Source organism: Eurypyga helias, unplaced genomic scaffold (genome assembly GCF_000690775.1).
Source record: "Eurypyga helias isolate BGI_N326 unplaced genomic scaffold, ASM69077v1 scaffold32538, whole genome shotgun sequence".
Classification (NCBI taxonomy): Eukaryota; Metazoa; Chordata; class Aves; order Eurypygiformes; family Eurypygidae; genus Eurypyga; species Eurypyga helias.
In genome coordinates this window covers 39433-54931 of record NW_010265515.1, presented here as the reverse complement: position 1 = coordinate 54931, position 15499 = coordinate 39433, and the positions used below count along the sequence as shown (strand labels likewise).

The following is a 15499-nucleotide window of genomic DNA, read 5'->3' as shown; positions in this document are numbered from 1 at the left end:
AGGAGACTTGGCTGCAGTGGTCATATAAAGCTCCATTCTATACCTCTAATAAAGACTCTGGAGAAAGTCTGTACCTCTAATACAGACTCTGAAGGCTGAAGGTATAGAACCACCACTCACCTACTAGATAACTACTTAATAGATTCCCAGTTCCATGGCCCAGCCTAGGCTGTAAGTGCCTGCTCGCAGCGACACACAGAATGCAGATTATCTCAAATTATGGAAGTACACCATACGTATGCTTACAATGTAATTTCTCTTGCTGTTCTCGGGGCAGAAAAGCTAACAGGATGTGAGGGTATTCCGCCTGCAACGCAAGTAGCCCCCTTTAAGGAATAATTCATCTCTGTGGTTTTCCTCCAAGCTTGAAGTGACCTGCTATACATCAGTTCTATTTGTATACTGCAGCAGGTTCGTTATATCATATGGTAGAGGGGCGGCCCCCGCAGTAACTACATGTTTTTTCACATTACAAAAATAAAGGATCAAATTTACCTCTGTTGGAAGATAAACAGATGACAAAATGTTCCACTGGTCCCACCTTACTGTATTCTGTAAATCACCTGCACCTTTACAGGCTCTTTTCAACTTTTCCATACTGACACAACAAAAGAATTTTCATGTTCAACTGTCAAAATGATACAGTCAGACAGATCCTTAACTCCAGAGGTACTGGAGCATCCATGGGTGTGGTGGGTGAAATCAGCTACAAACCACATCTCCATCTCACTTAACAGCCTGAAAAGCAAAACAGGTGCAGCGCCCTGATAACAACAGACCCAGCCCAGCTCTGTTCTGCCCGGTACATGCTACGTGTTATCGAACGCAAGTCTCAACTGCTGATTTATTTTGGCGGCTGCAATGGGTGCCTGGGGCAGAACAAAGCTGTTGCACTACAGCACGCCCTCAGCATTTCACTCCACCCTCCCGCACCGCGTTAGAACCGAAGGGATGAAATCTTTGTACTTTATCCTCGTCACTGCAGCAAGCTGCGGTTCCTCATGCTGCACACGATAGCAGGGCACTGCCGTAGGCTGGATCTGATAACGATGCCCGCGACATACAGACACGTACAGAGCAGTGAGCAGAGCAGACGCGGGTCTCCCGCACCCCGGAGCTCCTGAACGGGCCAAATGCACGCAGTTCAACTCCGACGCCATCCTGCTCCGGTTCCCCTCCCAGTGCCGTGCCAACAACAGGCTGCCACAGTATTGATCTGACATACAAGATCTTCTCACATCAGACAGAGGCGTTCAAGCTTAGCCCTTCTCTGCTGTGTTTTGGTCTAACAGCAGTTGTGAGGTAAGCAAAGTGCCTCATTTGCCATAACTAGCCTTGCATATGTTTCAGTTTTTGCAGTAAACATGCTTAGTGAGACTGAGCTGTACTTTGTATTACCTGACTTTTGATTTAAGGTGACCACCTGGGCTTTTGCAGGGCGAGGGGAGTGGGTGGGTGCCATATTTTCTGATGGAAAATAACTCCAGAAGAGAGGGATGCAGGTAGAAGAAAACCACCCAAATCTGTTTCACGACAGAAGCAGTGGCACTGGGAAGCGCCACCCCTGCAGCCGGGGGACAGCGTGCCTTCTCTTCCTCACCCCATCTCCTGACCACACCCAGTGACTCAGGCTCAGCATCCATTCTGCACCACATGGAATCTGGCCTCCTGGCACGTGCCCTTGCCAGCAACCCGCATCTGTTGAAACAGAAACCAGTCACCTGATGCTCAATCTCATTTCACTCATTAGTCCTTGCCTGCAGCTTGTGTACACAGAATTAAAAGTTCACACATCCTGCCTCTTCCGAGTGCTGTGAGTCACCTGCAAGAGCTTTGGTATCGCAAGGGTGCGAGCAGGGCGGCGGAGCGCCGCGCAGCGGGACAAGGCGTGTGGGAGGAAAGGACAGTGTGATGTGCTGCAAGTCCCGCAGGAGTTCGTGCTGGAGTCGCTCATGCTCAGCCCCTCTAACCAGCCCAGCCGTGCACTGCACTGCAGTGTCAGCTCAGGAGGGAGGCATCGCCGGCTCTGGCAGGGGTTGTGGGAACACAACCGGCGCGGCTCAGAGTGGAGGGACGAGACGGCCGCAGTACCCCGATGACGCTGTTTGCTCCAGGCGGGTGTCTCTGATAGAGCATTATTCTTTTTCTCCGGGGGCAGCAGCAAGTGACTCACCAGATGTTGTGGTTTTGCCCAGACATCTGGAATCCTCCTTGGAGGGTCAGCAATGAGTTAACACAAACCTGAACCAAAGTCAGGGATCCACTTCATCCACCCTAGGATGTGGGGTTTTTCCTCCCTTTCCCAATGTTCTGAAAAGACCCTCAAGCTTTTATACAAGTATTATTCTCTCCTCACATCCAAAAATTCAGGTTGCGTCATGCAACACTCTAGACCAAGCTGCTGGGGTAGGGCTCTGCAAAGGAAGGAGCAGGGAAGGAACAGTTCCGGTCTCTGATTAACCCTTCAAGCAACAGAGTGAGAAAATGCAGCACAAATAACATACTAATCTCTCCAGTATCTACCTATACATCTGGCCTCCACCTTCTCTGCTTCTTTAAAAATCAATTTCCTCAGCTAATCAACTTCTGGCCTTTACTTTTCCTGCCTATGGAAGACTGAATTTTCCCCAAAGGGCTGAGCACCCCACAGCGTGCAACAGGAACTGAATCGGCCCCAAGGCAAAGCACTACCCTGCATGACAGGGCAGGAACTGGTGGTACACCAACAAACCAAACCGAAAAAAAGAAAGGTGAAAGCTCTTAATCTTCACCTTGACCCTTATTTGATCCTCATTCAGAGATTAAGGTTTTAAGAAGGCTTTTAGAAAACTTTACTGAAAAGGTTAGAATCTCATGAGCAGACTCTGTACCTCACGGCTGTGCAAAAATGAGAACAGGTCACAGTAGGGAGACATACAACATGAGTGAACAGACATGTGAGGAACTGTGCATAACAATTTGGAATAACCCTTTCTGCCACCACCTAAAATCAGGAGGCAGCTGGAGCAGTAGCCATGCCACCATCTGACACCTAGATGTGACCTTTCTATGGTTAGCTGCTTTGCTTACAGGGATGCTGTTTACCTTTTCATCCTGCGAGTCGGCTTTGAACTGAAACGTGAACTGTTACACATGTTCATTTTCAGCATGCCAAGAGTTGAGTAGTTAAATTTTGTGATGAAGATTATTACCAGATCTGCTACACATAAAATGCGTACTTCATTTGTAACATACCATTATCTACCTGTAGCTGTTGTCAATAAAGATATTTAAATACAGTAGCTACGTAGAGCTGTGGATGCTGCAGCAGGATAGCAGGAAGAGCCTGCATGTAAACTTTCCTGCTAAAAAACCTCCTCTCTCCCTCACCTAGTGAGCATAAAAAGCTGCGTGAGGTGCAGTAATCAGCAGCGAGGTGATCAGTCTGGGGAACCTAAGACTTCCTAGATTCTACAGTATCTGACCATCCAGCCACGTAATTGCACGCGCTAGGTAGCGGAGACAGCGGGTTTCGAGGGTGACCTTGGAAAGAGAGGTTTCTGAAACAGCGTGCTAGCTGTGAGAGAGGTCTCCAGGCAGGACATCAGATGGGAGCTTTCCAGATCCCGTCCTTCAGGCAAACTGAATTTGGGCATCTCTTGGAAAGCAAGATTAATGCGTGCATGGGGAACGAAACAGGTCGGTGCACAGAGATTTCAGGATAAAATGGTATGTTGGTGGGGAAACATGCATCCTGCAATCCCCACTTAATAATGCTGCTGGCTCCTCTCTGGGCCCTCCTCAGCGTGTCTCTTGCAGCGTGGAGGCGAGGGGGAGAGCAGCAGCACTCAGATGCTCGGGGAGGCAGCGACTCACCCTGCCAGCGGTCAGTGAATGGTCACAGCAGAAACCTCCCACCCGGGCATCTGCTCCCTAACGCTGCATTCGCTCTGCCTCTCTTGAAGTCGTGGCCATTTCCAGGTCTAACTTACAGTTGGGGAAACTGAGGCATGGGGACGTGTGACACCCCAGGCTTACACAGTGACTCTGTGACAGAGCTGAGGGTGCCATCCCGACCTCCTGCTGTTCACTCCCAAGCTTTAGCCAAAATACCATTTTCTCAGAGACAATCTACGCGGCCACTCATGCTCAAATGTGTATTAAAAGGAGTCCTCTCTTACCTACATACATCACCCCTTCTTTGGTCTTCTCCGCAGCCTCCGTCACTCCCTGCTTGGTCTTCTCTGCAGCAGCCACCACACCTTCCTTAGCAATGGAGAAACCTTTCTTAAAGACATCCATCCTCGCTGCTTGCTAAGGGAATGCCTGGGCGATCTGAGCGAGGGACAGCGGGAAAAAGCACCTCAAGACCGGGACTGCAAGATGCAGACTCAGCTCTGGCAACACTTGGTTTTCTCTGCCAGACTCTGCCTTTGCTCCGACTCCTCGGCTGGATGAAGGCAGAGTGGCAAACTCGCAGCCTTCGCCGTCTCTTATTGATGAACTGCGCTGCAGCGTAGCCAATGCCTGCGAGCAGCTCACACTGAAATATTAATGATACGGATCTGCTTGGGAAGATGAAAGAAGGGAGGGGGAGAGGAGGAGGATGACATCGGTAGGTAAGGGACTGCCTGGAAAATTTCCAGACAGATAGAGCTTTTAAAATATGCTGCGATGCTCTCACTCAAGGATGCTCTCATGTGAAGAGGGAGACCTTTTATCTGAAGAGCTGAGTTCCTGAAAGGGCATCTCCCCGAGGCTGCAGCAGGAAGCAAGCACAAGCCCTCCTGGGTTCCCAGGGGGTGGAGAGCACGCAAAGCTGGTCTGCAGCAAACAGCGTCAGGTTTCTTGGCCTGGCAGTTACCAGAACCCACCCTGCACAAAACAGTAACAAGAACATTATTTCTGGTAAATACCGAGCGAAAAAGGGAACCAGCTAGAGCTTGGTGCTCGAGTGAAGGGAGCTGGAAGTCCCACTTGCCACATTCGCCAAGTCTGAAGGCATTTAGTGTAAATCACGGGCTTTACTCGGCTGCACATCCCGTTACAACGGTTCATTTCTGAAAAATCCAATGCCTGTTGGGGGAAATCCTGTTTCCTATTTGTTGCTCCAAGTTGCTGCAGACAGACCTCCGCTCCGCCACTGCCGGGCGAGCCGACGTCTTGCACTGATGCCATGGCTCCCGTTGGAGGTCTGTGCTGCAGAGCACAGTGGGGAGAGCAAATCACCCAGCGGAGAGCTGACTGGGGAAATCTCACCGTCGGCACAGAGGACCCATCCAGCCCCAAGGCCTTGCTTGGAAAATATACCAAAACCTGTGATTATCATTAATCACAGCTGGGTATCTCCAGCTAAATGGTTTTCTGAAGTGGATGCTGAGTGGCCCAAACCAGCTACTGTCCCGCTAGCACACTGATATTCAGTGCAAGCACCTGCTGATGCAACAAGGTGAGAATTCATTTATATTTTTAAAATAGTGCCATATTTGAAACTACGGGAGCTACGGAGCATCTGCCTCTGAGCACAAACCCTGACCAGCACTGGCGTTTCCTTACCAGGCAAACAGAATAAGAAATTCAGAGGTTTAACTGTGTTACAGGAAGGTAGCGCACCATAACGTCATGAAGTGTAGCGGTTGTTAAGCCACTGCTGCCGCAAGTTACCAGCCTGGAAGCGTCCCCTGGGGAATGACTACAGAGAAGAGGGTCAATAAAAAACGGCATGTCTGTGCATACACGCAGACATGTACACAAACACAGTTCTCAGTGCAGAACTGGCAATATTTCTCTGGGTTTTCAGAGCGGAGATTTTACTGGAAAATAACATATGCATTTATTATTATTTTCCTCACAATTAAGTCCCCTTAATTACAAACGAAGAACAAATTTACATTAGAGGAGCCAAATCTCTGACAGACTAATAAATTTATCAACTGTTAATTAAAAAGAATGCAAGATTCAGAGGAAGGCCATCCATCGCAACATACCAACTATTATAGGAGCTCTCACTGTTCCAGACTGTTGCAGCAAGGAGTGAAAAAAGGCTTTTTCTTACCATCTTTCAAAATTTCATTTAGGTGGCTGATTGACCACAGCTCACGTTCATTTCTGCTCCCAGGGTATTCTTAACTTGCAGACACCTGCGTCCTACCGTGACACACAACCAGTGGTTTAACCTAGCTGCTCTCGGAGCCGGTTGCAAGACTCCCACTGATTTCACCAGGCAGAGGGCAGGAGTCTTTGTTTTTACTACATCTGGTAAAAAGTGAATTTACCATCTTTGGGAATCGCTACAGGGCTCATTTACTTTTTCACTAGGCTTTCAAAGACCATTAAAGCATAGCACGGAGCTTCCCAGGCTTATGGGTTTTACTGGTATTTTCAGGAGAATGCCTAGGCTGATAAGGCCGAGTGGAAAGTGTATTTTGATTTTGTTAAGCTATTGTTCCATCATTGTGATTCGTACAATTGAATTCTACATATTTTGTGTTGCTATAAAAGGTAACAAATACATGAAATATCAAGCCATCCTGGGATGTGAAACATGAATCATCACCAGATTGAATTAGCCAGTACCCATGCGGGATACTCCTTTCCTGCTTTCTCCTCTCCCGATGACCTTCAGAAAGAGCTCACAACAAGCATTTAAATGCTGTTGGATCCCTCCCAAATCAGCAGGCAGTTTTCACAGGCATTGTTTTACCTTGAAACCTTTTTAGGAAAGCTCTGGACTCAAGACAATATTGTAGGTGATCTATATAGGGCAAGCATCAATAACAGCTCCTGAATGTTTGCCACCCCACGGCAACTGTGCGGTACCATATTTCTGTTCTAGGCAGAGGATTCAGTCCTGATTTGCTGCCAATCCTGCCCCAGGCAAACTTAACAACAGGAGTTAACGTAAGCAACCTTGGCTGTAAGATTTTGATAGGATCTCAGCTTTGTGCCTGGTAAGTTTTTCCCCTATAATAGATAACGTAATCCACTACAGAGAAGCTCCTTCAGTGGGTGATTCAGAGAACCAAGTTCCCATCTCACCTGGCAGCAATGTCTTTTTCTGTTATCACCCTTGGGACACGGGGCAGAAGCCAGTTAAGCTACACACTAAGTTCCCATTTTTTTCCCTGGAGTTTAGTTCACATCACTTTGTAAACAAATTCGTATCTCGCATTTACCTGATCTGCGTAATACCAAAAGAAAGCCTTGTCTTGACTTGTGCCATGACAAACCATCCAACCGTTGTTCATTTAAAGTCTGAATTCTGGCTGTTCAGGCTTGTCCATCAAGTCTCTTGCTGCATAGCACCGCAGTTTCCGGAGGGTCGCTGAAAGGCGCAGTTCCCCGCCTCCCACGTGCCTGAACCTCTCTCTGGGGGTTGGTGGCTGGTATCTGGAGGCAAGCCTGTGCAATGCCTGCCAGGAATTCTGGAATACGGGCAAGACAAGTCTCACTCAAGTCCACCTATTACAAAAAAAAAGGGGAAAGAACGCAGAGCAGAAATCAAGATTCCCTGCCCTCTACTGTCTTTTTCTTGTTGTCTGCAACAGATAAAACCTGGATTCTACTTAATTTGTGCTTCTTCCGTCTTGTCTTTTCCTAATTGCAAGTTACTCCACACACAAAACCTTAACCTTGTCCTTTACCGTTGAACTTAGCCTGGAGACAAACAGCTGACAAAAGCATCTTGCTGGATGAAAGGAGTGTGATTTGGTCATAATCTATGAAGGGGAGTATGATGCTTGAAAGACAGGTAAGGAAAGACAGATTGCTTTTGTGGCTGGTAAATATCCTTTGTTCAGGAAGTTTTTGCACAGACAATAATATCCACATCAACAGGATCAAACCTTGCTCTATATAAACAGAAATCCTCCCTCTCTGTTTATGAAAACTTCAAAACGCAGAAGAGAGAAACTGTCTCTGATCATTCATTTTCTTGCCCGAACAAAAACAAGCAGTTCTGTCTGACATCCTCTTGGCAAACAGTTTAGGACTTGAACCCCTGCATGTACGTTTGCAGAGTTAATGAGTAATTTCCTCTGCCAGGGAATGAATCCCGTGAAGGCTGACGGACGAGCCATTTTTAAGGCACACATAGAGCGAGCAGAGCGCTGCCAGTACAGCAGCCTTTCGTGACTGATCTCTGCCACTGAACACCACTGAAAGCTTTTGAGCAAACCAAGAAAAATATAGCTGACCAGAACTCATTCCCTTCTCCTGAGGGACAGACCACTGAAAGGAATTGCTTCTGAGCCCTCCCGACACTCCTCTCCCTGTGCTCCCCTTCCCCGGAGCTGCTGCACACGCACGTGTGCGCATCGGCAGCGGGCAGGGAATGAGACAGCATTTTCCAGATCTAAAAACCCGCTGCCTAATGAGAAGTTAGCCCTTTGCTGTGCAGCTATCAACAAAATGGTCCTATTCATCTTCCCAGACATAAAAACCTTTCAGTTAATCAGTCTGATTCAGAGATTTGGAGCTCGGATATATGAATCTAAAGCAACACATGCTTATTAAAATAATTCCACCTTTCCTTGGCTTTTTAAACATTTTTTTTCTTTCTTTTAAATACACAGATTCTGAATTTAAATCTATAATTAAGAGCATTATGGAATAGGCAGTGAATCTGGGAAGATATAAAAGAAACAAACCAAGAAATCTGAATCTATTAATTGAAAATTAAGGGCTCTTTCTCCAGAGACACCACTGGAATAGGCAGGGTGTTTGCTTTCCAAGTGTGTACAAGCCATTTATCAAGCCTATTGTTGGGTGATGTTTACCGTGTGGCCACCCACCCCCTACAGCTGGACTGTAGCCGCAGGGCTCTGACTCAAACAAGCAGAAAGGGGCCACGAAGAGATTTTGCATCTTACATAGATAGTGCAGAAGATGGTGCTGGCATGTGACAGCTTGATTATGGAATTGCAAATGGGACACTTGCAATTCTCATGGCAGGCAACGATGGAAGGGGTTAAGAGCTGTGTTTAATAGAAATGGTTATAATTACCAGACAAGGCAAGAGTAGTCCTCATCGTTATCTGCAAGATCCCAGGGCATCCTGCTGATCTGGGTGTAACTGGCAGTATCAACTCTTTCAAGACCAGCTTGAAGTATGAAGACTAGTTTGAAGAAATATTTCTCAGAAATACTTGGGGGAAAAGTATTTTCATGAATAAGGGCATAGGTTGCCTTTCTCATCTCCTAGAAGAGACTGACCTCAGAAAACAATGAGCAAATTGTTACAGCAAATGACCTTGTTTTGTCTGTTTTCCTTGGTTCCATGCTGAGGCACACACACACACAAAAAAAAAAAAAGAGAGACAAAGTTGCGGTGTATCTTGTTCCTAAAATAGATACACTCCTTATACCTGTTCCTCTACAGGTTTTAGTCTGCCAATAAATCTAGCGTTACGAACCAACAGTATAACCTGAGTATGTTATTCAGACACCCCAAATCAGAACAGCTGTTCGACAGAAACCTTAACTAGTATCCAGGATTCATGCCTTCCACATGTTCATGGCAGCATCCTACGCTATGCCCACCCCAAGGAAAGAGATGTCAGTTGCCAGCAAGCTCAGTATTTCAACATCTTTCGTAACTGCTGCCAAGAAGTCACACTAAATGATTAACGTGCCAACGGCTGAGCAATCTGAGCCTCCCGACTGCTGCACTCCTTGGCAGCACCGTTACAAAGGCACAGAGGATGGGTCCCTGCACCTGAAGGAGCAGCAGAAGCTGCCAGCCAGGAGGACACCAGAGACGTGCCCCACCACCTGGGAGGTATCACAGCCGTGAAGAATAAAGGTTTAATGGATGAGCTAAGACTAAGTGGAAAGGTATACATCGAAAGACAGCTCCAAAGGGTTTGGAAGTAGGTCACAAGTGGGACAACTTCAGGATCAGCAGCACAAAATCACTTTTCTGCAAGCCACGATCACACAGCAGCTCAGGTTATGAGCCTGTTGTTTGTTTTGCCTCGTGTTTGTTTCAACTCCTTTTGGATAATGGGCCTTATTAAGCAAACAAACCTAGTGCTTAGGTCACATCCAGTTACTGGTGAGAAAGGCACGTTTTATGTGAAACATGGCACATAAAATATTCACACCTTAACAAGTATTCTAGCAGGATGCACACAATTCTGAAATAAAAGCAGCAGGAAGGAACACAGGGAAGTTGCTAATTTCTTTCGGTCTTCAGTCCAGAACTTGTGATTTCATCTCCCTGGAGAAGTAACTTCAACAGCCAGAACAGGTTTCGCCCTTAAAATTAACAAAATCTCTCTCTCTCCTGCTCTTAGAGAGCGCTGTCTGTCACAGGTCAGTATGGGCATTTCTGCATTTTCTGTAGGTTCTTCCACTAAGCACAAAAGAGGGGCAGTCGGAAGGAGCAGGGCATGGATCCCACCACTGATAACGAGATGCAAATTCACAGCCTTTACTAACAAGGCCTTCCAACATCCTAGAGAGATTTTATCCTCTATTTTTCAGCTGGCATTGGGCTGTCTCAGGGAAAGCTTTACGTTTAATGCTCTGCAGGATGTACTGAACTTGGGCTGCGCATCTCATCGTTCAGAGACATGATCTAGCAGTCCTGCTTTATCAGTGGAGCATCATTCTCCTCCATTTATTCTTAAGTATGCCAGAGTGCATCACCCTGCAAGAGAGTGAGAAAAGAAAAACAGTTTACAATAGCAACAAAACGGAAAGCAGCACCATCAGGTAAAGCAAGACCAGTAATAAACCTACATCCAACCTTTCTGTTCTTAAGGGCTTGGGGTGAGGTAACAGAGAGAGCTGTTTACAGCAGCTCTTGGTAAGTGGGTTTTTTTTGTAACGCTAATTAAAAATGGACAAAAAGATTAGGTGTCAGGTCCAAAGATGAGAACCTAAACAGAAATTCTTAAAAACGCTCAATAATCTGAAGCCCTCTGAAAGCCTACCTCATGAAAATCATGGGCACAGCATATGATTCAGAGTTACTCTGGAAAGGTCACACAAAAATGGATGTTTGTAAGCCCCTTTTCCCTGTGCATTTACTCTGAATACCTTAATGACCCTAATTTGTCAGACACACCATGGACATTCTGTTGCTAAAGCCAGGGCATTTCAGCCTCAAAAATGAAAAATGTGCAGACACCGGAGCAAGCAGGTCTGTGACATTTTCTGGCAGCGTAATGAGGGTCTGTTACACCACTCAGTATTTTCTTTCCTTTCTTTTCTCTTCCTTTCCTTAAGCTAACATCCTTTTCCTGTGCCTGAGGGAGAAGGCAGTTGATAAAAGCCAAGTTCCTGTTCACAGATAAGTTTAGAAGGCAGCCAAGCTCAGAAGTTCCTTGAATAAGCTATATTCCTACCACCTTTTTTTCCCCTCTGTCAGAGACGTTTGAGCCCCACACAGGAACCAGACTCACATTGTTCCACAGCCACGGACATTTCCACAGTAGCTGGGAGGGTCGAAAGCTTTTTCCGCTCTTTGTTACAATATTTTTTTTTTTTTCTCCTTCCTCCTTCCAACTTTCCAGATAAAGAATATTGCCGGGGCATGCCTGCGTTAATCCAGGCTGAGCTTGCAAGAAGAGAACAAGAGACAGGTGCAACCGGGAGGGAAAAAGCCCGCGATGCTAGTGCAGCTTTTGCTCCTCTGTAACACAATAGGGTTGGCAAAGCTGGTCGGACACCCCGACCATCACGGGTATCATGACGGTTCGGTGCACCGCTCAAAGCCACCGGTTCACGAGACCTCTGCATACCCGCAGAGGACTCCTCTACCGCACGGGGAAGGAGGTTACTGGAAGGCAGAAGGGCTCAGGGAGGATACTCAAGATTACCCTTCAAGTGTGATCTCCGCACATCAGGAACAGAGAGAGGATTTTGAAGCTGTAAGCCCGCAGTCCCGAAATGGGTAAGTACCCCAATGTGTCTGTCTTACACGTAATGATAGTGCAGTGCTGTCTGATACCTTTATAACCTGCCGATAAAGGACCATTTTCAATACAAGTTTCTGATTAAAATATACTCGATTTTAGGGATCAATCTATTTGCAAACAGGAAGGGTTTAAATGTTTCAATTACAGAAACAGAAAGCTGAATAGCTTGCAGAGGACGACACCGGCTCTTTGCCCAGCCCGAGACAGCAGAAGGGGGTCACGGGTTTGGACACACCTGGCAGATGTGAAGCCTTCCAGTTCTGCTACACCACCATAAACCAAAATGCTATTTCTGGCAAAGCTGAACTGCAGGAAATTAATTTACTGACTTTTTCTCATCACAAAGCAATGCTCATTATTTTTGCTGACCATGGCAACCTTTACCCATCATCGGAATGTCCCTAGCTATAGACTTGGACCTTGGAAATGAAGGGGAAAAGAGAACGGCAGGATCTTAGCAAAATAAAAATAGCGAGGAGTAAATATAACGAAGTAAGGAATAATAAATAAGCATGAAAATGACTACAAATTCAACCCTCCCAACAGGTTTTCATGACAGTGAAATGCATCTCAAGGTGATCTATAGCAGAAGAGTAGCCAACCTGAGGGGAAAAGGCATGTACTTCACTAGAAAGATTTCCAAACATCATTATTTGTGAAAGTTTTACAGGGCACGTAAGTAGGTCTCTCAATGTTTAAAATAGATGAAAACCAAGCAGGACAGTGAATGAATCTTTTATAGCCCTGATGGATGGGTACTGCAGAGCCTTGTTTTTGGGAGAGCTGAAACAGCAGCACAGTGAGTGCTGTTCACAGCTCAGTGCTTCAGGATGCCCTGGTAATTTTCCCTTTAAATGCTCTTGAAGAAAAAAGGAGATAGAAAGAGACTATAAAACCTTGCTCATGTCATGCCTCCCTTTCACACACACTAAAGTATGCAGTCTTGTTTCTAATCTCATCTACACGTAAAATTAAGGCGTCCGTTCCATGGAGCATGGTGAGTGTTTTAAAACCCTGTTGTCCTTCATACTACAACTTCCCACAAATCTGTACCTCCCGCCATTATTAACCTTAAGTCATTTTGTAAAGCCCATTTCCTGATGGGTAGTGTTCAGTAATGACAAACACTGTTAATTCACCAATTCCTGGTGAATGAATCTCTAACACTGTCAGGGGAAGGAAAACAAAGCCTAAGTGGTACCCTGGACTTCCATGTTATGCTGCAAGGTGGTAACCATCTGATTGCTGATTGGAATGCTGAGATCATTCTGAAAACTATGCACTGTGAAAATTCAACAGTGTAAAAAGGTGCATGTATAGGTGAGCACGATGCTGTAATATACTGCACTAATAGGCATTTCTTCCTTTGTGACGTAACTTTGTTCCGCACCAGCTTGTGTAATTCGGTTGAGCACCAGGTATTACTCACCCTCATTTCCTCCCAAGAAGAAGAATACTTCCTCCTTTTATGGAGATAGTTGCATAATGAGTCAACTCATAACATTCTTCCCAATGATAAGGCTATGCTGATGACTACAGGCAGTCAAAACCCAGCCTGGCAGTAGCTTTAAGGTATTTGTTCTTTTGCTAGAGATATCACATTGACAGCTCACACAAGCCCAGGAAGCTGGTACGTCTTACAAATGAAATTCCAGAGTTTGGGAGGAATTACGTCCAAAAGTGAGAGGAGAGAATGCAAATGAGGACAGCACAGTTCCCCTTGTACTTGCACTCCAAATTCTAAAAGTCATTGCAAATGGTTGAAGCAACATACCCTCAGAGCCTGAAGTCCTCAAGGGCACGTCAGGTGCTCAGGGCTGCAGTAACCTGCTAGGCACAGACCAGAAGTTGTCATGAATCTGGTATTTCCTCCCTACATGTGTGACACGTGGTCTGGAAAAAACATTGAGGAACTGGGCTTCTATCTCTCAAGAAGGAAAGCATCAGGAGTTAAGCGGGAAGTAAGAGATACAGGGAGATAAAGACATGCCATAAAAAAAGCCCAGGGTGGTGGAGAGTAATTTTCTACAAAAACTATGTCCCACTTCTGGTTTCTTTTTGAAGTAAGAAAATTCTTTATTTTCAGAACTAGGAAACACACCAACAAAATCTATGGTAGCTTTGTCTCTGAGACGAACTTTAGACTCATCATTGTCTCACAAAAATCATGGGGTTTTTTTCCAACCTCTTGCTATTTTCCCTATGCATTAAGAATAGTGGTTGTTGCAAATATTCAGATTTTTTTTTGAAATTCAGATTATTATTTTTCTTACTGCAGTTATTTGAATAACTGAGACCATCACAGGTAGTAACTAGTCAGACAGAATCCTCTGGTTTCTGTTTCAACATGTAAGGTGATTAGGATCTCATTAGATGCCTGTCAAATGCTTGGAAATGTTACTTTACCAATGAATTCCTCTCAGAATAACAAGATTATTCTGATAGCAGTTTTAAAATATGAAAATCAGCAAGAACTCACTGGCCTTCAGGTGACTTTTTTAAAAACAGAAATGGGTGGATAATAATCCTTTTGTTTCAACAGTTCTTTAGAGGAAAAACGAGGTATCAGTTTAACATCTCAGCTGTTGCTTCTGCCTGAGTGCACCAGAGAAGCTCTGCCTGTTTGAAGTGGACAAGTGTTTGTACTTGTTATTTACAAAATAAAAAATATCAAAAAGGGCCAATTTTCCAAAAGAAATTATCTTTCCCCCACACCCCCTCAGAAGCTATGCCTCATACAAGCTGATTGGTTTGACTTTAGATATTTTGTTCTATGGCTGAGGTAAATGGATCCATACGTACCCAAAATTTCTGCAGAATTAAAAGAGAAATGAAAGCACATGGATAGGAAGAGGTCCGTAGTGTGAAACTGCTGGACTGTACTAGCATTTGCTTTAGCAATGGAGGACGAAGGGCAACAACAGTAAAAACAGCTTCTGGACTTCAAGAATACTCAATGCTTAATGCCCAAAATAGGTACTAAATACATTTGCGCTCTTCATTTCCCACATAAAACAGATGCATTCTAATGCATCCTCATGGGAATGCTCTGTTGTTACCGATGGCTTTCCCGTGTGTGGATACGGGCAGCTAAACCGAGTCTGGAAAAGGCGCTGGGGACATGACCAGATATGTGAAGTTCTAGAAGTGATCCAGTAAATATAAAATAAGAGTTTTCATGAGCTCATCACCTATTCTAATACTTACCACTAGGTGTATGCAGCGCAACTCCTGTCTGATCAGGTCACATTGAAAGGGGTAACAAACACACCGAGGAGAGAATACATCACCAGTGTTATCCTGACAATTGCTATGTGGATGACACACCTGACATCTTGTGAAAACTCGTCCTGAATTGACAAGCCGCCTTAAAGATTGTTCTTTCTTTAAAGCCACTTCCATCAAACACTTGGCAAGGACACATGCTTGAGCAAGGCATGGTGCTGAGCTGGCCTCGGGGGGGGGCTGGAGGAGAGGGCCATGTAAATACACAGCCGTGTGCCCTCCCTTGGGCCGTACAGTTCAGACCCCGGCAGACAGAACTCCATGTGGTTGTATGGGGGCCAGGAATATCCAGCCTTTCAAATGAAAAGTTC

At 45.5% G+C, this 15499-nt stretch overlaps 2 protein-coding genes across 2 annotated transcripts in view; one reads left to right on the top strand and one right to left on the bottom strand.

The window, feature by feature from the left end:
• SNCG (synuclein, gamma (breast cancer-specific protein 1)) overlaps positions 1-4446 on the bottom strand; it is a gene marked incomplete at its 3' end in the record, with an annotated part of 14016 nt that extends 9570 nt beyond the window's left edge. Inside the window, exon 1 of the mRNA XM_010156778.1 lies at positions 4161-4446. Coding sequence (XP_010155080.1) covers positions 4161-4281 — 121 coding nt within the window. The remainder of the gene's footprint in view (positions 1-4160) is intronic.
• Positions 4447-11594: 7148 nt separating this feature from the next.
• MMRN2 (multimerin 2) overlaps positions 11595-15499 on the top strand; it is a 19308-nt gene continuing 15403 nt past the window's right edge. Inside the window, exon 1 of the mRNA XM_010156777.1 lies at positions 11595-11878. Coding sequence (XP_010155079.1) covers positions 11595-11878 — 284 coding nt within the window. The remainder of the gene's footprint in view (positions 11879-15499) is intronic.